Source organism: Manacus vitellinus, unplaced genomic scaffold, assembly GCF_001715985.3.
Source record: "Manacus vitellinus isolate BGI_N305 unplaced genomic scaffold, ASM171598v3 scaffold_130_pilon, whole genome shotgun sequence".
Lineage (NCBI taxonomy): Eukaryota > Metazoa > Chordata > Aves > Passeriformes > Pipridae > Manacus > Manacus vitellinus.
The window spans coordinates 323,258-346,048 of NW_021938954.1; the positions used below are offsets into that span (position 1 = coordinate 323,258).

General features: G+C 41.1%; 1 protein-coding gene across 5 annotated transcripts in view; it reads left to right on the plus strand.

Annotated features, from left to right (window-relative positions):
- Positions 1 to 22,791, plus strand: part of SMARCD3 (SWI/SNF related, matrix associated, actin dependent regulator of chromatin, subfamily d, member 3) — a 68,637-nt gene that overhangs the window by 37,953 nt on the left and 7,893 nt on the right. For all 5 annotated transcript variants that reach the window (XM_018068218.2, XM_018068216.2, XM_018068217.2 and 2 more), the window contains exons 4-9: positions 9,581 to 9,703; positions 14,204 to 14,326; positions 16,082 to 16,177; positions 16,656 to 16,757; positions 17,721 to 17,882; positions 21,224 to 21,321. In XM_018068218.2, the coding sequence (XP_017923707.1) occupies positions 9,581 to 9,703; positions 14,204 to 14,326; positions 16,082 to 16,177; positions 16,656 to 16,757; positions 17,721 to 17,882; positions 21,224 to 21,321 (704 nt within the window). The remainder of the gene's footprint in view (positions 1 to 9,580; positions 9,704 to 14,203; positions 14,327 to 16,081; positions 16,178 to 16,655; positions 16,758 to 17,720; positions 17,883 to 21,223; positions 21,322 to 22,791) is intronic.

Here is a 22,791-nt window from a genome sequence, read left to right on the forward strand (position 1 = left end):
AGTCAGTGTGTCAGAAACCCCTTACTCTCACCGTCTGTGGGATGGGGAAATCCTGTCCTGTCAAGTGGAAGATTTGCACTGGTTGCTGTGGAATGCATGTGAAACACAGGGTAAAACTTCCAACTTTCTGGAACTACTTCTGCAGTGTTTTCCAGCCAGTCAGCATCTGTTACCCACAGACTTTTTACAGACTCTTGCTTATGTTTTCTGGGATCTGCACAGGGGAGAGAGGAAGATATTAAATACACTTTACTCTTTAAAACCATCTTTATGTAGTAGTGGAAAAGGAGATGGGTTCTCAGTGTTCCTTGCTTGTGGTAGTGACTCAGGCAGTTGGCACAGATAACCCACAGCTGGATTTCCAAGCTCTCTGGTCAAGCCTGTGCCATAGTGCTGGAGCATATCACTGGTCAGTAGGGTCACTCAACTGCTACAGGTCAGCTATCTGAGAAGGATTTAATTTTGCAGGAATCTAATGGTGTGAAAAATTTAACCCAGCAAACTATTACACATAGGAAAACTGGATTATGGAACTGCATGGGACCTCCTGGCACATCCAGTCTGGTTCCCTCTGTTATGGAAGCCATGACACAATTGCCACCTCGAGACTAGTTAGGTTCCTTACTTCTGACTTAGATCTGGCAGCTCGCTTTCTTTTTCTATTTTGTTAGGCAAGGCAAGTCTTTTAGCTTGACAAGTAAAAGGGGCTTTCTTCTTGAAATCCTTGCAGTTCTTTATCTATTCCAAGTTAAATTCATCTATTTCAAACCTTTTTAAATCTACTTCTCAAGAAATCAGAACTATACATAGTATTACAGATTACTAGTGTTACCAGTGGTCGTTCTGTGATTGACTCAAAAGTATTTCTGCTTTCTATTATTTGCAACTGATGAATTCCCATATTAGAGCAGGAATTAGACTCTGAGGAACATGATCCTGTGCTTTGTAATGCTATATTTCATCCCATTTCCATTATAGAGTTCTGAGCTTCCTTACCTTCTCTGTACTATCCTCTGCCTTGTGATGGCAGTGCCACCCAAATTTGTCATTATTAAGTTTTGTTAGCATATTTCTCCTTTTGGTACAGGAACTATTAATGAATGCATTTAAATAAAATCAGTTTCAGAAGTGGTCCATGAGGTACTTCCTGCTTAATACTTTTCTCCTATCCCAGTTCTTTACCATATATAGTTCTTGTTGTAATCCCCATTTTTCAGTCTTAAGCAGTGGGTCCCTTTATGACTGTATGTCCAGTGCTTTACTTAAATGCAGGTCAGTTGTATCAACTGCATCTCTTTTGTCTAAAATGCAGTTTTAATGACCACAAAGACTTGGTTAAGCCCAGGCTGACATACTGTAAGGAAACAAGGCCTAGTATTTTTTATAGTGTATTCAACATTAACTCCGGTCCTGCGCAGCAGGCTGTTTCCCACCCCATTTTCCTCACCTCTGGATCCTTCCCGTGTTCTCATGTCACTGAAACCCTCATTCAGTTTTTAAGCAGTTCACAGGCGTCTTCATTCATAGCTGGGGACCTAAATCCGTGGAGCCGATGGGGCCTTTGTGACCCAAGTCTAGCAGTTGAGCCTCAGTTTTGACCTCAGGCCACAGACTGTCTGTAGGGAAACATGACTGCACCTCAGATTGCTCCTCTTCTTTCTCCAGGCCTTGCCTTCTCATTACTTCTGGTCAGTCTTATTTTCTCTTCATTCGGAGTCATTACATTTTTTCCCAGGAACTGTGACTGTGATTCACTGTTCTGTTTCTTCAGCTTCCTTGCCTACCCTTTCTAATGCAAGAATCTAAGCTGAGAACCATTCTGGCTCTAGAGCTGCATGTCTCTGCTTTTCCTGTTTAACTTGCTGAGTGGAGTGCAACTTTGAAACAGCAAACTGCTCCTCCTTCAGTGGCATGGCATCTCTCAGTATTGGCCGCTGTTCTTCTCACTGGGGCCCAGATTCCTGTGAGGACTTTTACTCTAGTTGTGCTGACAGGTTTTTGTACAGCTGTCCTCCCCTTTCATCCTCTCTACTTCATTTTCCTTTACACAAATATTTAGTCAACTTCTGCTGCTGCTGTTCACTGACCACCATGTGGGATTCTCTGCACAGATCCCATGCCATAATAGCTGTCCTGTTCTGGTTTGGTCACTGCATGGCTGTTGTGCACCTCTTTCTCCGTCTGAGCCAACCAGAGGTGAAGAACACCTGGATCTGCCATTCACTCATAAGAAAGAAATGGTTGGGAATGTGATAATCAGTGGTAGCCTTGGATGTAGCAACTGTGAAATAATGAAGATCAAGATCTTGCAGGGAATGAGGAAGGAGAATAGCCAAGTACAGACCCTGGACTTCAGACAAGCAGAGTTTGGCTTATTCAGGGAATTGAATAAGTAGGTGTCATGCCTTGGGAAGCAGCTTGGAAGGGCAAAGTGGCCCAGGGCAGCTGGCAGGTCTTTAAGGATGTTTAAGAGCAGCCTGTGTTGAAATGCAGGAAAATGAGCAGATTTATGAGGATCCCAGCACAGGGAACTCACACCGGTGGTCCCAACATCAAAAGGTAGCGTACGAGGTGGAAGCAGGACAAGCTACAAAGGAGGAGTTTAGAAATGTTGCGTGGGTATATAGGGAATGGTACTGGCAAAGTCAAAGCTCAGCTGTAGTTGAGATCTTCAAGGACATCAAGGACAAGAAAAGCTTCTACTATTATGTTAGTAATAAAGGCTAACCAAGGAGAATGTGTGCCCATGCTGAGTGGGCTGGGTGACACAGTGACAACAGAGACAGTAAGTCTGAGGCACTCAAAACCTTCTTTGTCTCAGTCTGCACTAACGATGTCTTCCATACCTTATGATCAGTGAACACATCCAAGAGGAGCAGCTGACAGTGGACAGGGTTTGAGCCACGTATTTCTTGAGAAAACTTGATTTGTACAACTTCATGGTACCCAGCAGGCTGCAGCTGAGGGAACTGGCCCATGTCCTTGCAAGGCCACTCTCTCACATATAATAGTCTTGTATCCAGGCTGGGACATTTTGGTCTAGATGGTCTGACAACCATCTGGTTTAGTGATGGGGCTTAGAGCGTAGTGGCTAATGGTTGCACTCGTCCAGGAATACGGTTGACATCAGAGTCACTGCAGGGATCTGTCCTGTCAGATGGTCAGTCCAGCATCTTTGTCACTGGAGGAGGCAGTGCAATACTTGCTTATAAAATCTGCGGATGACACCAAATCACTGGGGGGGAAACTGGTCAATATGCTTGTGGACCAGCTGGGGGAATGAACCAACAAGAACTTTATGAAATCCAACAACTCTCAAAGATAGAAATTTTATGGTAGCTTAATTCTAAAGGAGCTGCCAAATCTCTATTTATTAGTGATTTTTTTTAAAAAAAGCAAATTGCTGAAACTGTTTTGTTTGTCCTGCTTAGGCAGTGAAGAATGCAGCTCCAGTTGTTCCTGCCTAGGTCCAATTTTATTTATTGGGCTTTTTTCTGAGACCTTGGAGGTGCATGACAATAGAATGAGAGGCAGCAGAAACACACTGCAACATGGTCAGTTGACTCCCTATAAGGGACCGCTTTAAAAAAAACTCCGACAAAACAAACATACGCTGGTATCACAACATGGGAACAGGCTGCCAAAAGATGCTGTGGGATGTCCATCCTTGGAGGTATTCAGAGCCTGGCTGGACAAGGTCCTGAGCAAACTGATGTGATTTGAACCTGTTTTGTGCGACAGTTGGCCTGCATGACTTGCAGAGGTCCTTTGGATCCAAATTATTTTGTGATTACTGGGGCTTAAACAGTTGTCTACACAAATCATGGCTTTGCCAGATGTTCAATGAATCCTTTGTGTGTTTGAGGACTATTCATCAGCATAATTCCAGAGGCTCAAACGGATCAGTCCCAGGATGTGAGTGCCCTTGGCCTTGCCTGCTGTTGGAGGGCACTGTGATGGGGGCTTCTGATATGTCTTGACTAGCAAAGAAGCAGAGACTGCCTTAACGCCGGAGAGTTGGGGAGATCAAGGAAGGCTGAGCTGCAGATAGACTTCTTTAGTAGCCAGCAGGGCTCCTGTCAGGTCTCCACTTGAAGAAGCTCAGATTCCTTCAGAATTCAGTATCTTACAATGTGACATTTGTGGCAGAACGGTTTATACTCAGTCAGCAGGAAAGGTTTGATAATGTAGTCAGTGAGACTGACAGAGACCTATTCCTTAGGTTTGCTGGTAACCATACTTCACCTCAGGATGCAAAGGAAAACCTAAACAACCTCCTCTAGAAAACTGTCTATGGCAAAAATGCACTTTCCAGATTCTCTGTTTTCTGATGGCAGAAGCTGCAGAAATGATTACTGTAAGTTTTTTTTCAACAGGCAGGAATCAAGAGCTAATCTGTTTGCAGTAGGAGAATGTTGGAGATCTATTCTGTAATCTGTCCATGTAGTGTTGTGAATGTGGGAGATGGCTTTATCCTGTGCAGAAATGTAAAATTTCACATCTGTTCCTCCTTACACCTCTGGTCTTGGATCTGCCAGGGGCAATGAGCGCAGAAAACCTCTTTCTCCAGCTTAAGCTCAGATTTTCAATCACTGACTCTGATTTTTTCCTGTCAGTTCCTATCAGTATTCTGTCTGTTCTTTATAGTCTGCATACTTGTATATCAGCTCCTAATAGTTGTATTAAGAGGTCTTTTTATTTTACTGGAGAGTGGCAAGCTTTCTTATGAAGACTCTGAAAAGAAGGAGGACATATTTGATCTTCTGGGAGGAAAAAAAATACTAGTTTATTTTTAGTGTCATACAACTAGACAATCTGAAGTCCAGCCCTATCATGAGAACTTACTGCTACTTTGTTTTGCTTTTGGTATACAAGACAGACCTCAGAGTATTGAAAATCACTACCGATGATATATTCCCTGCAGTCATTGTCCATTTTTTTCAGTATTTGGCTACACTCACTCCTAAGAATTTTCACCTTACTTCTCAGCTGAACTTAAACAATTTCAGGATCATTATGTTGTCACTTTGATAGGCAAAGAAACTATTTTTTCTTTCTGTATAGGTAGATACATACTCGTAAGTGAAGCAATTGATTTGCTTTATGGAACTTTGTATTATAGAGGATGTTTTCCTGTCTCCTGATATTCTCAATAGCTTTTCTCAGAATTTTGTGGAGTTTTCTTGAGTCTGTCAGTAGATTTCTTCATTTATGACTCTAGTGTTCTTTTGGTGATTAATGTATTGCCAAGCATGGCAGTAATTGTAAAATCCTTAATCTTGCTCCAGGTGTTTTTGCTCATGTATTTAGAACTGCACTGACCTGTTAGGCTACGGTGTTTTTCTGGACTATTGTTTTCTCCCCTACCATTTCCTAAATCCTTTTAAGATTTCCCTGGGAAGCAGTGAGAGTCCCCATGCTGTAGCTATGCCATAGAATCATAGAATCACAGAATGATTTAGGTTGGAAGGGACTTTAAACCTCATCCCATTCCACCTCCTGCCATGGCCAGGGACACCTTCCATAGACCAGGTTGCTCCAAACCCCATCCAAACATGCCCTGAACACTTCCAGGGTTGGGGCAGCCACAGCTTCTCTGGGCTTTACCTCTATTTTTTTTGATTGTACAACTACCTTTAATGATTTGTATTGTTTTCTTTCTCCCAGTTTACCATGGTATGGATGCATGTCCTGTGCTCTTCTTTTTTTTCTGATTTCCCCATCCTGCATCACTTGTAGATTCTGCTTCTTACATTCAGGTTACATTATAAAAGCCCCAGCACCATTCCTGTTTTTTATACCTGGCATCTTTGGCTATTTGTTGCTGCTCATGCAGATGACTTCGTTAACTTACCTGCAGTGAGTTTGGGTCACTGTCATTGGCAGCTGTGGTCTCACCAGTACCCGCCCATACAGATAAATTGCTTTACTGGGCATTCCACTGCATGTGTTCAGTGTTGCAGCTCAGTCAGCAAACTCAGAAGCAGCCTTTTCTGAAGGGTCTTACAGTCTTTTCAGGTTCTGATGGCAGGAGCAGAACTTCGCCTTTACTGTGTTAAGCTGCCATCCTGTTCCTGCAGCCTGTCAGGGTCCCTCTGAACAGCCCTGCTGCCCTGACTGACGTGGGCTTGGGGCCCTGGGAGGACTGAGACCAGGACTTAGCCAGGAGCAATGGAGCCAAAGACAGCACACAATACCACGGCCTTCTCCGGGGCTTTGGACACGAGGGGCAGAACCAGACCCAGACCTGGGTCTTCCTGAGCCTTCCTTCTGTTGCTGATCCACTTGCAGAAGGCTTTCTTCTTGTCTTCCCTGGCCTGCAGCCTGCTGTCAAGCTGTTGTGCTGTGGCAGCTGTAGAAGCTATCCCATGATGTTGTTCATGTCCCAGAATTTGTAGTGGTGCAGCTGTTCCCTAGTTTCTGCTTCTGTCTTGCAAGCCTTGCACATCTGTTTTACAGACAGGTGTGGTGGGGCCCCCACATTGTGCTGCTTCTACAAGGAAATCGTGAAAGCCTCTTCCATCATGTCATTCCCTCCACACTCTCCTCAGTGCCCCCACTTGCAAGTTTGCCATTCCTTTGTCACCACCAATAAAAATAAACTTATGGAAATCAAGGACAAAAGTGCATAATTTAATCATAATCTGTTCTTACTAATTTTTAAATGTTTGAAACATTTGTATTTTCACAATAAGAAAAAAAATAACCCCAACATCCAGAAAGACACTACCTTACTAATATTATTAGTAATCTCTTCCAGTTATCTCTGTAATTCTAAGATAAGGTGTAACAGACATGCTTCAAAACCTTGGCCAGTGAGATGCTGCTAATAGGTGCTTTCTGGAGTTTTTTTCAAATAGATGAAGGCAAGAATGGAGAATTCAAATGTCAAAATATTCTTAACACATTTGTAGTTAGAACTTTAGTAGAAGAAGACTGGAGACTTTCATGGAGCTATGAACTTTTCATTTAGGGCAAACCATGCAAGAAGAAGGACCACCCAGATAACTGGGGTTCAGTTACCTGTGAAGAAAACTGAAAATTAATTATGTACTACTGGCTGGGAGTGTAAGAGTACCCTTATCTTTTGGAGCTAAGGTATACCAAAACCTAAGAAAATTCTTCATTGTGATGTGATACTGCTGGGGCTTCCCTTTGATTTTCCTGAGGGGAAATTGGGAAAGGATATGAAATGGGAACATTATCATGCCTCTAAAAGATTATTCCAGTAGTAGAGTGAGAAACCAAAGCACTGTAAGAACTGCCAAAACTGGCCTGAGTGAACCTTTGGTCTAGCCCAAAATCCCGTCTTTGCTGTGACCACAACACATCTCTAGAGAAGAGTACAAAGACAGCAAGTACAATTCTTCTCTCAAATGCTCTCCCAACCTGTGACCATTTGCAGTTCAGGGAATTATATGCAGTATTGTCTTTGGCTGATTTTAAAGTGTTTGTGCTTTTTAACATCTTATAATATTTAACATGCAGTTTGGTTATAGGAATGGAATAGGAAATACCATTTCACTTTCATGTGGTAAACGATGTAAAGGTGTGGAATAGAAATATTTATTGAAGATTACTGCTGTTTCTACAAACTTACTAGAAACCTCATTAGATCCTGGCTCTAGTACCCTGCAAACCAGATGGGAAGATTGTATCACCTGTGTGGTATAGCCTGTATCCTAAAGGCTGTGTAGGCCTCTCCCTGCATCACCATGAGACTGGGGATTCATGAACTGACTCTGATGGAGCTCAGTGTTAAAGGTCTGAAACTCTTTTCTCAGTCCAGAATTTTTAGTTGACTGCAGTACACCACAATTAATTTCCTCAGGCAAGGAACTGAGGAATCTTTTCATCAGTGTGGGACGGGATAAAAGCACTGGGGTATTTTGTTGGGTCCAGAGGTTTGTACTCACTGGGAGGAAGCACCGCTGTCCTTTGCAAGCTATCTGGCAACTCCTTGATGTTTCCAGGGGAATGCTTGCTCTTCGTGCTTTGCTCTTAGAAATGTTCCTGTTCCTTTATTATTCTGCTAATACTAACACTTTGAGAAAGCATATGAGCAGTTAGAAATATAATGGTTCAGTTAAAGCTGAACAGAGTTTTTGGCTCTGTGGTTTAGCTTTCTCCCAAGTGTCAGTCTTACTGTAAACAGAGCAGGTGTTCTAGTATCTCAAAACAAATAGAGTAGGTTGGAAGAGACATTTATTTGATAATCTTAATCAGTCTAAATACAGCAGGGAACAGTTGTTCATCTTCAGGCTGGAAAAGAAAATTATTAAGAAAGGGATGACAAAAAACTGTAAGGTGTATGGAGAAGGTGCCTAGGGAATGCCTGACCACTGCTGCCCCAGCTGTGCACAGGGATGGCATCAAATGAAGCTCAGTGGTGGCAGGTTCCAAATGAGCAAAAGGAGGTAGTTCCTCCCACACTGCCTGGTGAGGTTCTGAAATGCTGAGCCTCGAGCTGTTATGGGTACTTAAAGGCAGCAACTTTCAACTACTGTTAGAGATGCAATGCTAGAAGAGATGACTGTTGGGATGAGCTCATTCAGGAGTTCTCATGTCCTTGCAGAACACAGTGAACAGATGTGTGCCTGATGTCTCTCACATAGGTGTTTGTGTCTTACACCAAATTTAAACTGTAGATTTCTGATTCTAAAGCAAAACAGGAATACCAACTGACTTTTAATTCCTATAGAAGTATTCTAACAGTTAAATGTATTATTTAAAAACATAAATATATTAGTTACATAGGTGACAGCTAGGGTGAGTATTGTAGAAATAGACAAGGCAGTCCCATATATTTATTTTTATTATTTACAGTTCCTTTCTTATACGGTTTGCCCCAAATTAAGAATGAACTTTTTCATTTAAGGGTATACTTGCCCATTTCTAAGTTCAGATCATGAGGTCTTCCTTCCAGCCTACTTCATATTCCCTTCTCTACTGACTTCTCCATCAAACAGAAAATAAAAAGGATATTTGTCAATAGAACTAACATAGTCTAGCTAATGCATTAAAATATCAATAAAAGTTGGCAGGATCGTAGGTTGACACCTGATAGCTGATCATGTGGAAACTTTGGTGTGAAGGTCAATTCCACCTCAGCCAGGAAGATGAGCTGGCAAAGGCTTGCATCCTACGTGGCAGTTTTTACTTACAATGGGTAACACTTGTTTTTGAAACATCAGATGAACATCCCCTCTTTTTTAATCTAGAGAGATGCAGCACTCTTTTAGTTTGAACAGGACAAATTTACTGGACTTTGGATTGCTGACAGCAGTGGCTCCTGGGCTGCTGGTAGCTAAGCCGCACTTGAAAATTCAAGCGGCTATGGTTCAGGCCTTGTGAATCTAGCCGGGGTCTTCCAGAATCCATTAGCTTCAGTTCTGTGCTCCCACTCTTCAGTCTGTGCTTGTCCCATGCCCCTGAGACCTGCCTCACTGTCTGGGAACTGCAGGAGGGAGAACAACTCTGGGCACATCTGTCCGAGGGCATGGAACGGGTCGGTATTGCTGCTCTGGAACATGGCAGATTCGTGCTTCCAGTGCTTGGATATTCCTTGCTTCCTTCTCAGATCCGGGAGCTGGTTCCTGAGTCGCAGGCCTACATGGATCTCTTGGCCTTTGAACGCAAGCTGGACCAGACCATTATGCGGAAGCGTGTGGATATTCAGGAAGCGCTGAAGAGGCCAATGAAGGTAATGTTGTGAAAAATTTGTAGGTTGTGTTGAGTGGGGAAATAGTTCTTGTATTAAACGGTGAAATGATCTTTTCAATAAAAGTCCTGTTACAGGAATATTTTGGAGTGGGTCAGACAAAGCTCCAAAGATTCAGCAGCTGGGGATCAGCATGCATGGAAAAGTGGTAGAGAAAATTCTGTGGTTATTGCCAGCTCTAGCTTCTGAAAGCCTTTAATAAGGGGAATAATAGCTTAGGGATAAATAAACACTGATTTTGAAATTTTGTATCAGAATGATTAAAAACAAGAAAATAAGAGATTAGAGGGGTGTGCTGAAGAGATGTATTAAATTTCCAATTCTGATTCAGTCAAAAGCTGAACTTGTGGAATAACTGAACATATGATGGGAAGAATTACTTACAGAAAAATTGTTAAAGATCCTGCAAAAATGTACACATATCCTGTATAAGGATTATTCATGTCAGAAAAAGAATGTCAGATCAAGTCCAGCACATCACTCTTCATAATATCCCACTGAAATGGTCTTTTGCTAAGTTTTTTGAGTCTATTCATTGGAATCATGGAAAAGTTTAGGTAGGAAGAAACTGTGGAAGCTGTCTAGTTCAACCTCCTGCTCAAAATAGGGTTGTTCAAGGCCTTGTTGAGTTTTGAAAATCCATAAGGATGGAAGTTTCACAGCCTCCTCAGGCAATCTGTTACGATGTTTGTCCACTCTCATTGTGAAGAATTTCTTTTCACACCTTGAATTTAAGTTCTTTTGACTGTATAGGGTGCTCATAGTCATTCATCTAGTAAATCCTGTAGTACAAAGGGTTTTGCAGCTATATGTCTGCAGTGAGGTAAAGCCGACATTCTCGTTTGTACCAGGGTGATGGGTGTCAGCCCAACTGAGATCAAGATTCTGTTGTGTTTGTCACTGTACAGGTATCTGATAAGACATAGAACACTTTAACTCCTGATGTTTTTCCAATTGATATATTGAAACAGAAAAAAAGAAACAAGATCCATTAACGTACCTAGATAGACAGGAAACTGAAATGTGGATGGCTTAAATCACAAGTTCATTGTCGCAAAGTGTTGTATATACTAAATTGGACTCTCAGAAGGAGTAATTTGCTGTAGCTTCTTGATATGGGCAGAACATTATTTTAAACTAACCAGGAATGTGGACGTGTTTAAAAATTATTGGAGACTTGGACTTGCATTCATGAATCTGTTTAGTTTGTGGCACAGTCTTTAATTAGGGAAGTAACAGGTATAGGAGGTCCCAGCTGTAAGCTGTGCAATGGAGATCTGGAGCAGGGAACAGTGTAAGAGACACAACACTACAGAAAATTCTGTGTCCACCTAGGGTTCAGCAAATACATTTTAAATATCAGTTACTCAGTTACTTAACATCTAGAGAATGATCAAACAGATGTTTTTCAAATTCATGTATAAATAGCCCTAGCATGTAGCAGTTGTGAAAGTCAAGACCTGTCGAACTAGGTCTAAGTCTAGATAAATTTGAGTTGTTCTAATGTTAAGTATTTTCATTTTATTACAGTTGGAGCATTAGTAACAGCAATGAAAGTTATCCCTGCATTTCCATCTCTTATCACAGCTCTTGTAATTTTGAAGTATTTGCCTTAAAACAGTGATTCCCAAACTGGGGTTGTAATCCTGGGGAAAATTTGAATTTGTCTGAGGTAGGTGATGTAGGGAATATGCAGGACTGCAAACTGGAGATTGTCATCCAGGGACCATCACTCTTCCGCCAGGGACTGGTGTGGGCCACTGAGTTTACCAGACCTGTGTATAGTTGCAGTTTCTCAGACCAAATGATCTATTCCCAGGTTCTCCGTTTTTAGCTTAAAAACGAGTAGTAGCATCAGACTGCTATCACAGTGTCTCTCTCCCTGGTTCTGTGAATTGAGATTCTTTCCCTGCTTTCAGGTTTTAAGATGACTGAGGAATTGCTCTTGGATTTGCACTGTTTCTGAAACATTTCTGACGTAATTTTGCATGTTCTGCTTTTTGTGTTGTGAGATAAGGAAAATGCAAACACCTAATCTCCTTCTTTAATCAGTCTATGTTTTAAATATGTCTTTCAAGTTCATTAATGGTTTGTTTTCTTAGGTAAAAAATTCAGTTCTCCCAATCACTGCAGAGGAAGATTTTTTTTAGTGCACCTAGCTTGTTCTTACCACCCACATTGGCTTGTTCTTATACACCTCCTCATTCTCTCCTGAGAAAGTACAGTATACAACTACCAAATAAACTGCTATAGTGGGTTTTATAGACTATTGTGCATACTATTTTCCATTTTATTCCTCTATAACCTCTGCTTCACTTTCTTTGTTGGTTGTTTTTGCTGTAGTTGTTGAAGTTTTCATAGAACTGTCTACATGTGTTTTTCATGTGTCAGTGCAGTTTTGAACTCAGTAAATATTGTCTAGTTCCTTTTAGTCTTCATGATACTTGTGTAGTCTACCAAGTCACTGATTTTTCTGCTTTGGTTGGATATTTTTAAGGTTTTGTTCATTTTTTTTTCATTAGTTACCTAACTAATTTTGTTTCTTCTACAAATTTTGACATATCTGTTTGCTGCTGCTCTGGGTGAGAGACGCCTCTATATTCCAGTTCTGATATGGACACTCTCTGTGGAGCTGGACGTTGTTACTAACTTGGTTTTAGGTGGACTGTACAAGGCAGCTAGAGCCTGGAGACTAGGAGAAAGGGAGACATCTAAAATACTCAGATTTGAATAAGGATGTTATTGCAGAGGATTATCTTGGTGATGAAATGTCAGACTTCTGAGAAAACAGACACAGTTCCTATCTGGATATTGAGAGAGATGAGGAAAGAAGGAGTTTCCAGGGCAATGGGAGAATGGAGATAATGTCTTTGGAAATTGAAAGAAGAGGAAATGGAATGAGCGATATAAACCTGAAATATTAGTATGAGTATCTAGGAGGAACTATTAAGTGAAAATGCTGTTTATGAAGATTATGAAGACTTGCAGTTCTGCAAGCAATCCAGGTGGGGATAAAGTTTAGGAATGGTTCATAAAATGGACAAGATAATTTGAAGAGTTGTGAATTTAGGAATGTGAAGTCCTTCACAAGTCTACCACACCAAACAGAGATTCTGGGTCATTAAAAAAAATAGGTATTATGAAAGAGCATTTTAGCAACAGAAATCCCATGGGAAAGGATGGAGAAAGAATGTAGATTCCCAGAAATGTTTTTCTACCTATCTGCCTGTTCTTACCTGTGCCGACCTGTCATTTTCTGGACTCATGGCACTTTGGAAGATCCTGTTCCCTGTCAGTGCATACAACTGACACTCCATTTCTGTCAAACCTTCCTGTCACTATCTTCTCCAGATTTGGCAAAATGTAGTCATTTCCTTGTTCCTCTTCAGGCATAAATCTCTTCCTTTCCCATTCCTCCATGACAGATTATGCTCTATAACATGCTGTCTGTAACTTCCTTCTCTCCTATATGTGAGTGTGAAAGCTTTACAAGACTACTCCTTTCTTATATTGTATGAAGATTGTTTTGTCTGCATTAACTTGACAACTGTAGCCTTTTCGTTGTTGTATTATAAATAGATATTGGAGATTAGAGTCCCAGAGTAATTTTTGGCAATATCTTGTCTGGAATCTGTGCATCAGACTTAATGGCTGGGTTTTCTGTGTGGTGCATGGGAGGAAAAGTGCTGAGAAATGACACAGCCAAAAGCCACCACAGTGATTGGAAACCTCAGGTAGCCTGTAAAAATGGCAGCAGGTAGGCATGATTGTATCTCTCACAGACTTGAGTGCCTGGGTTAGGAATGAAGTGTGGTGCCTTCCTCCACTCAGGTCTCACAGCAGGGTGGAGCTGAAACCTTTGCTGAAGGTGAAGAAAGTTAAAGAGGAGGGTAAGGCAACAAGGGGGTGTGTGTCTCTGTGTTCAGGTGTGTTTGCAGGAGGACTGTTACCAGATGCTGCATGATTGTAGGATGCAGATGGGCAGAAATGTGCAGGGCAGATGGTTTGCAGCATGAGCTGTATTTGTGACTGTCATTTACAAATCTGAACTGATTCAAATTTGAAAGGCATTCATGTTGCAAGAGGTTTGCAGATGAGTTTTAGCAATCTAGGTAGGTCCAGCTAGGACCTTCCAGCCAGGGAGGGCATCAAATCATGCTTTTCTTACAACAATTTCTCAAGTATCTAATCCAGAAGTAGAGGATGTATTGCCTCTTGGGCTTGGCCCTGCAACCTCCTGTCTTCCTCCACTTACAGCAAATTTCAGTATGTTTGTATAGCCAAGAAAGGAAGTTTCAGATTCAGCTTTTCAGTATATTTTCTTACATGTAACCAAATCCTATATTCTAGTATAACCTGGTGCAACTGTACTAAACATGTAGATTCTCTACTAAATGTGTAACTGTCACCTTTCCTGTGGCTTCCTCAGGTCTTGGACTTTAACTGGAATTGTCCTTTTTTTTTTCTCTGTGTGTGCAACAGCAAAAGCGGAAACTGAGACTTTACATCTCCAACACGTTCAATCCTGCGAAGGCGGATGCCGAGGACTCCGACGGCAGCATTGCCTCGTGGGAGCTGCGTGTGGAGGGGAAGCTCCTGGATGACGTACGACTGCCCCGTGCTTCCCTGGGGCTGGCAGGGCTCTAGAGATTGTCCTGTGGAGTGGTGGGGACACCAGCAGAGACAAGACATCTCTTAATGGCAGCGCTAGCTTGTTGCTGCTGGGAAGGCACCATGTCCAACCGGAGAGAGGGATAAGGCCCTAATGGGAGTGTTGGGGAGAGCAGCAGGAGGTGAAACAGACTTAAGGACAGGATAGGTAGGGGGAGGTGGAGAGAAGAGGGCTGAGATGATTCCCTTAAAAGAGAAGGCAGGGTTCAGGTCACAAGAGGTATGAAAAGTCAGGCCTACAGCAGGCATTGCATCTTGTGAAGAGCAGGATAACAAGAAGGCAGTACTTCATATTCCTAGGGAGAACAATATGATGGTGAGAGCAAGGATGGGAGAAATGTTTTATCATTATGAAGTCCTCAGAAACCTCAGTGATGGATTTAGATTTCCTTGGGGAAGGCTGGACTTTCCTAATAAAGATGTCACCTATTTGAATAGACTTCACAAGCTGAGTATTTACAGGCTAAACAGATTAAGAACTTGCATGCGTGGAGAGGGCAAGGCTTTCGGCTGTCTAGAGGTAACTGTACATGAATCAGAATCATAATCTTCCTGGAAGATGAAGTGATGACAAAGTGCAACATCTGGGAATTGAAGTTAGACAAATTCAGTTTAGAAATTAGAGCATATATTTTAACAAGAAAAAGAGATTCTTTATTGGAACAAAATATCTTTTCAATTACTGTCATTTTTTAATAAAATATTATCTTCATTAAATACAAATAAATAAATTGGAATCCCATAGACTATATTCTATGGAAAGTCAGATTATGTGCTTATAAGCCTTCCAGTTTTTAATGTAGACAGTATGAGCTGTGGAGTAAACAGTGAATACTGATAATTAAATGGAAAGACAAAATGTAAAAGGAAATAGTTTTACCTAGTGTATGATCAATCTGTAAAATTTACTATTATCTGATAAATCAGACCAAGAAATTAGCATTCATTAAAAAACCTCAAGCTGTTAAAATGAAAGGTATACAGTGGCCTTAGGATCATAGAATGGTTTGGGTTGGAAGGGACCTTCAAGACCACCCAGTCCCACCCCCTCCCATGGGCAGGACACCTTCCACTATCCCGCGTTGCTCCAAGCCCCGTCCAGCCTGACCTTGGACACTTCCGGGGGTGGGGCAGTCACAGCTTCTCTGGGCAGCCTGGGCCAGGGCCTGCCCACCTCCTGAGTAAAAAATGACCAGTCTAAACCTGCCGTCTTTCATTTTAAAGCCATTACCCCTTGTCCCATCACTAGAGGCCTTGGTAAAAAGTCTCTCTCCATCTTTCTAACAAGCCCCTTTTAAATACCCCCCAAACCCTTCTCTTCTCTGAGCTGAACAACCCCAGTTCTCCTAGCCTGCCCTCAGGAGAGGTGCTCCAGCCCTCAGATAATTTTCATGGCCCTTCTCTGGACCTGCTCTCACGAGTGCCACGTTCACATGACAAGCCAGTCCTTTCCAATAACATTAAGAGAGTCAGGGAAATCTTCCCTACCGTTCTGTTTTATTGTTCCACCACTGCTGAGATTTTTGCATCTTATCCTGTGTTTGTCAGAGGGAAAACTCAATTAGAGTGAGCGCACTTGTGGTCTACATGGGATTTAATGTTCAAGACAAGAGAGAGGCTGAGAAGGAAGCCTAGGACACAAGCTAATACACATAGCCTTAAACATATCTGGTTCTTCTGCTTGTACAGCTCAGCAAACAGAAACGGAAGTTTTCGTCTTTTTTTAAGAGTTTGGTTATAGAACTGGACAAAGATCTTTATGGACCTGACAACCATCTTGTGGAGGTGAGAGGGTTGTGCACGCTTCGTATACACATGTGATAGTGGCACACATAAGCCCCCAGGTGCCTGTTGTCTCTTTCGTTTAGGTGACCTTATATTTGTTATCTCGTTTAAGGTATTTTCAAAGTTTTCAAAACTCCATTCTTCTTAAGAATGTTTGCTAACAGAATCTAGTCCAAAAACATAGATGTAGTAGTGATGTAGTGCACATCTTGAACAGAATGTGTGAAAAGATGAAAAAATCATGCACATTTTTCCTATCAAGTGTAACAGCAGTACAGATTCTGCACTAAAGCTGAATTGAAATCTTTTGCGGGGGGTTGTTGTGGTTTGGTTTTGTTGTTGTTGGGTTTCTTTTTTAAATTGCCAAATCTTCAGAAGGCTTGTACTTGTCTTATTCTGGCACGATGTGCTGTGCAAGATGCACCTTCATGGACATCAGTGAAAAAAACACTGACGGTCTTGTTTCTCCCTTTGTCAGTGGCACAGAACTCCCACGACCCAGGAAACGGATGGATTCCAGGTGAAGAGACCTGGGGATGTCAGTGTGCGATGCACGTTACTCCTCATGTTGGACTACCAGGTCAGTGCAGCCATTGGGACACGGTGCAACAGAGCAAATTCATCCTGTCACACACATCAAAAAACAATATACGTGGGCTCAGAATGTCACGTGGTCCACTGAAGTTAGAATGATACCCAACTGATAGATTACTTAAGATTTAAAGGGGACACATCAAGTGAGCTTCTCATGTAGTCCAGCAAAATAATAGGTCTTGGCACTATGATAATTAGTATTTTTTTTACCCACCTGCAGAAAGAATATGCATTTCCTCCTCTGGCTTCTTAGAGAATAGTCAGATAAGTTGAACATGAGTTACATGTGTGGTTCTTTAAAAAGATTCAAAGGAGTGGCTTTTGCTAGTTCAGTGGTACCTGAACCAGCTGTGTAATTCCAAATTATCCAGGGAATTTGTATTACTAGGGCTGCAGACCAGGGTAGTTGAGTTGTATCACAGAGGTCAGAAGAAATATATTCTATTGACTGATTGTGGTTGGGTAAATGTTCTGGTATGCACCAGAATGGTGGAAACATGCCTGAAAAAACAGAGTTCCAAGACAGCTTGTTGATGAGCAGTCATTACAACAGTGGAAGCATCATCATGACTTCCTTCTCCCTCTGTAGTTAACCTCCAGTAGTTCAGAGGAAGGGCTGTTCTATTTCTTCTCCCACTCCTTACAGTAAAATTATGCATCAATGTTGAAAAGGAGAATTGTTTCCTGAGTCTTTGTGCAAGTTATTATTATTTAAAGCATATGCTACAGTTAAGTCTGTGTGCATGGCACAGGTACAGTGTCCCCCTTCCTTCTTCCAGAGCATCAGCAGTAGGATACAGAAATGCAAAGTTGTGTTTTTTCAATCTCTGCCATTGAATGGGGTGCTTCTCCCAAGGAACAGAGTGCCCTGAGAATTAATACTGAAACTCCATACTGTGTGTCTGTCTGCTTTCCTCTCCACTGCCCCCTCCTTCTCTTCCTGTTCCAGCCCCCCCAGTTCAAGCTGGACCCACGGCTGGCGCGGCTGCTGGGGATCCACACGCAGACACGCTCAGCCATCATCCAGGCACTCTGGCAGTACATCAAAACTAACAAGCTGCAGGACTCTCACGATAAGGAATACATCAACTGCGACAAGTATTTCCAACAGGTAACTCCTTTTTGGGCACAGTAGCTCTTTAGAAGCAAACTATAACATCCATCCATGAGTTTGGGATGAGTTGGAATTGGAATGAAAATTACTCATTTTTATCTTCCCTTAATGATTTGCAGTATCCTCAGTACTGAATGGCTTTCAGCATACACTACAAGTAATATCATTAGCACCCTCCCCATGTGCCAGTGTTGTCAAAATCCCCCACATCTGGTGGTTCAGCACTCCCACAGAAGCTGTAGCCTTTCCAGAAAGGAGGACTTCTGTATTGATTTGGTGGAATTTTTTTCCCCAGTATATCATTTTGTACTAAGAAACATGAAATAATCTGCTGATTCTGATTATCAAATCATATATAGACCTGTTTTCTTCCCTTCTCTTTCGCTGTTCATGAAGGATAGAAGACATGGAAGATATAATTAGAAAAGTTATTTTCTCTTAAGTCTACTTCAGACAATAGAATACCCTTAATGATCTGCATGATATTTTGAAAGCTGCACATTAAGACTTTTTGTCTTTCAAAGTGACTTCTAGAATTAACTCAGAAGGCCACTTAAAAGCATCTCCACCCTTTCTGTAGATACAATTATATTTATTTGTAAAGATAATGTTATCTGAGCTGTCACTGTCTTAATTGACTTTGTTTTCCTGTAGGTTTAGGCTTACATGATTTGTAGCAGATCCTGTGTCTAAAAAAGTACACACGTTCGTATCTTACATTCGTTAAGCGGGAGGACTTTCTCACTTTTTTTTAATTTTCCATTTAAGAACTTCACTAGAATAAGAACTTGCTGAAGCCACCTTCTCTTTGTGTGTCTCATTAGGTGCTTATTAGCTTGTAGGTCTCCTTTATGTTACAACTCTTCAGGAATGTCATCAGACCTGGTAGATGTCTTCTCATTCTCAGAAGATGAATCAGATGAGAGAGTTGGGAAGTACCTGATTGCCTTTCTAGAAGACTGAACCTCACACCCTGCAAGAGCTGTCTAAGCTGGAATAGTTGCATAAGAATGCAGCGCTTGCATAGATTTAAATCATAAATAGGATTGATTTGAGTGTTTCTGTTTTCCTTAGGTCTCTGGCAAAATTGTCCTAATTAGCTAATCTTGCTTTCAAAACTTGACATTAGTGCTTAGGGATATAAATCCCATTCATCAAATGAAACATTTCATGATGAGGGTTTTTTTGTTTTTCACTCTAAGATTGAGAGATGGAGGGCAAAGGATTTGGGTTAATAATGCCTTCCAGTCTGATAGTATTTCTGTAGACTATATAGTTTCAGTCATATAACTCCTGGAAAAAAACGTGGTCCTAGCTGGAAGTGTGCGGGTCCCTTAGGGGAGCAGTACATAACACATTCTCACTCCATTCATTTAGATACATGTCTTCTCATTCGCTGTGCCAGCTGTTCTGAGTCGTGCACTGGTGTGCTTGTGGTTGTATCTAAAAAATACTGCTGAATGAGTTACCTGACACACCAGTATCACTGTGGCCAGAGAGCCTTCAAAGCCAGGGATTACAAGTTTATACCATTAACTGCAGTTCAGAAGGAATGTGAGAAGTTTTAGGAAAATTCCATGTAGCCTTAGTTTCTGGGCTCCCACCCTCCTCTAACTAGTGTGTATCCTTGATCCCTTTTCCATTCTTCAAGCTCTTGTCTCTTGGGCACCCATGTTAGGAGTTTGACAGGAGTGTTGAGCCAGCAGTGACAGCAGATTGGATGTAGCTGGTATGCGGAGATTTTGGGTGGGAATTCCACGGTCGTCTCTATCAAGTGTCAGAATTCAGAACTGAAACAAAGAGTGAGCTGCACACTCAGTAGATCCTGTTACTTCCTTGTTCTTTAGAAACTAGCTGACTGAATTCCTGGATGCAGGCAAGTCCAACAAATCAGACAAATTTTAGAGTTGATGAAGGTGGATCCTTTTCTGTATAGAAACACTGTTTACATCAACAAGGAGATTTGAAATACATTATGTTACAAGTGAAAGCAAGAAAAAAGGTTCAAAGGTATTTCAAAAGTCAGAGGTGGCTTCTAGGTATTTCTGCTGCCAAATTCCCTGACTTTCTCACCGAGAAAATTATAGGTTTCAGAAGATACTGTATCTGGGGAACTACAGCATCTGAGTTTGTATGTCTGTCCTACAACCTCATAGTCCTTTCTTTTCAACCCTGCCTTTGTCCTTTGTCTCTGGAGCTGCAAAGCTTGTCTCTCTTTATAGATACAATACTACAAGTAGTGTATCTCTTTTATCAGGTGAAAATAGTTTCCCTAACATTTGCATAGGCCTCAATGTTTTCACAGATTGCCTTTACATAAGGGTATGTTTTAAGGCAAATGTTAATATATAGAAGGCGGGGGAGGGTTAAATCAGTTTAAATGGAATACCTTCAGAGAAAAGCCTGTTCATCTGTTCAGAGCATTAAAAATCCCAGTAGGAAAAAAAGGTGGTAATAATTATATTTCTGAAAATTCCAGGTGCAAGGAGTGTTTCTAGATTCATGGCAATGTACTGCAGTTACTCACAGAAAATTTCCAAAACCTACAGCTTTTAATCCTTTTCAGAATAAATTTTTTTTCTGAAGTCAGTACCTATTTGTGGTGTGATTTTCAGGGTTGTCCTGTGCAGGACCAGAAGTTGGACTTGATGACCCTTGTGGGTCCCTTCCAACCTGAGATATTCAATGAGTCCATGATTCTGTTTAGCTTCTGGACCATAGTGAAGAGACGGTAACCATGAATTGTTGTTCAGAAAGGGGTGGGTTCCTTCAAGAGGCTGTTCAGGCTGTGGTTAAAAATATGTAATACCACATTGAGTTTATTTTTCCTTAATCTTAAAAAAAATAAATTGTGAATAGTTTTAAAATTCAGAAGTGTTTTCTTGTATTTTTCTTTACTACAAAATACTTCAGGAAACATTCCTTGGGGAAAAAAAAAAGCAAGCTGTTTTTATGTTTCCTCTGGTAAAAAAAATTAAATAAAATTTTCTTTAAAATGTGCTACTGCAAACCCTCAGTGAGAAAGGGAGTGTTTGCTTCTCTCTCATTATTGATACAGTTGATCCTTATGTCCCATTAAAATGTCCTGTGCCCTTCAGCAGCTAAACCAAAAGTGGAACACCTGAAATTGTCATCATCTGATGCATCTCTCTGTGAGCCCAGATGTAAGTACAGCAGCAGTTTACAGGGACAGAAGTGACCAAAAATGTATTCTGTGCAAGGAACCGGAATTACAGTTTTCAAAATCACCTTCCTTATGAGCTGCTGATTTCTTACTTTCTCATTTAATTGCAAGTTAGGTTTTGGACAGACAACATTTTTTGTTTATTGTGTTGCAGATCTTTGACTGTCCACGGCTAAAGTTTTCTGAAATTCCTCAGAGACTCACTAACCTACTGCTGCCACCAGACCCAATAGTGATAAACCACATCATCAGGTAAGCTGGTCAGTCAGCTCAGCACTGTCATGTGCAAAACACTCACTAGATAAAGTACAGAAACAGCTGTAGTAGTAGGCACCAGAATTCAGTACTTCCAGGTGAATACCTAGGACTTTGTTGCATGCTCATTCTCTGTGTCATTCTAGTCTCTGTAATTCTGAATTATTTTCAGTAGAATGGCACCAATTCTCTAGAGGTATGCAAAACAACTTTTATTTTTATTCCTACTAGAAATACCATTGAGAGAGTTGGTTGGATTTCTTTCCCAAGGGGAGAGGAATGAGAGTTTGAACCCACAAAAAGAGATAAAAAAGGAATTGAAATAAGAAGTTGTACATCATGGGCAATCCTGTAAATCACTGAGCTCTTATGTAAAGTGTACAACAGCATTACAGTTTCAAATGCAGTGACCAGTCCATGCATGCTTTGTTGGGATTGAGTCAGCTGTTTGGGTGTTAGTCGTATCCTGAGAATGCCAAGAAGCCAAGAGATCTCCAGAGATGTACAAAAAAGAATGCCTGGATTCAGAGAAGGCCATTGTGACCAAGATACTGAGCTCTCGCATCCTTGTCAAAACAGATGTTTTTCTGGATAGCAGATAAAATACAGCTTTCAGCTGTCTGGGGCACTTCAAGCACATGCCATATTTAAGTGACAACTGTGTGTGGAGAAGGGGGACAAAGAGACTTCTGCGGATTGCAGTCTTACTGTTTAGGTATTTCAATCCGTCACAAGCTTCTCTGTGGTCTTGGTCAAAACTCTGATTCTAGGTGTTTAAACATTATTGTTACTTGAATGTAGTGATTTGATTTTCTACAGAATATTGACAACAAATGTTTCTGAATATGCTTAAAATTTGATCCTTTATTTTAAATTTGTAATGTGATATAAAGTTTAAATATTACATAGACTATGAAAATAAAATTTGCTTTTTGATTCATTTCAATGTATCAAACAGAGTAGTCAAGAAGCAGCTTGACTGCCATGCAGCTTGATAGCTGTGTACATACTGTCATCAGTCATAACCCAGTGGCCTCTCTGACGGACCACAAAAAAGCTGAAGTCCTCAGAGATATGTAGTCATTGCTTAGAGAAAAATGACAAGGAACTGGTGGTTATGTGTGACAATGACTGAAGTCTGATTTACCAACTACGGGATTGAAAACTGTTTGTTAAGAAACTTTAAAGATAAAGTAAATGTTAAGTCTAAATGCCAACAAATTAAATATAAATTTGGGACAGGACAAGCCAAAGAAAGATACTGGTATTTAGCTTATTAATAGGTCTCAGGAGGACGTTAGGCAATTTAATGAAGACTATGTCTATCAGTAGCTTTTAAATTTGGTGGTCTGGACAAAAGCTCCAGCTTAAAAATCTGTGAAATCCGATGGATGAAAGAGGAGAGAATATACTAGAATATACGTATATATAAAGATATCCTGGTCTTACACTCTTTTCCCAGCATCT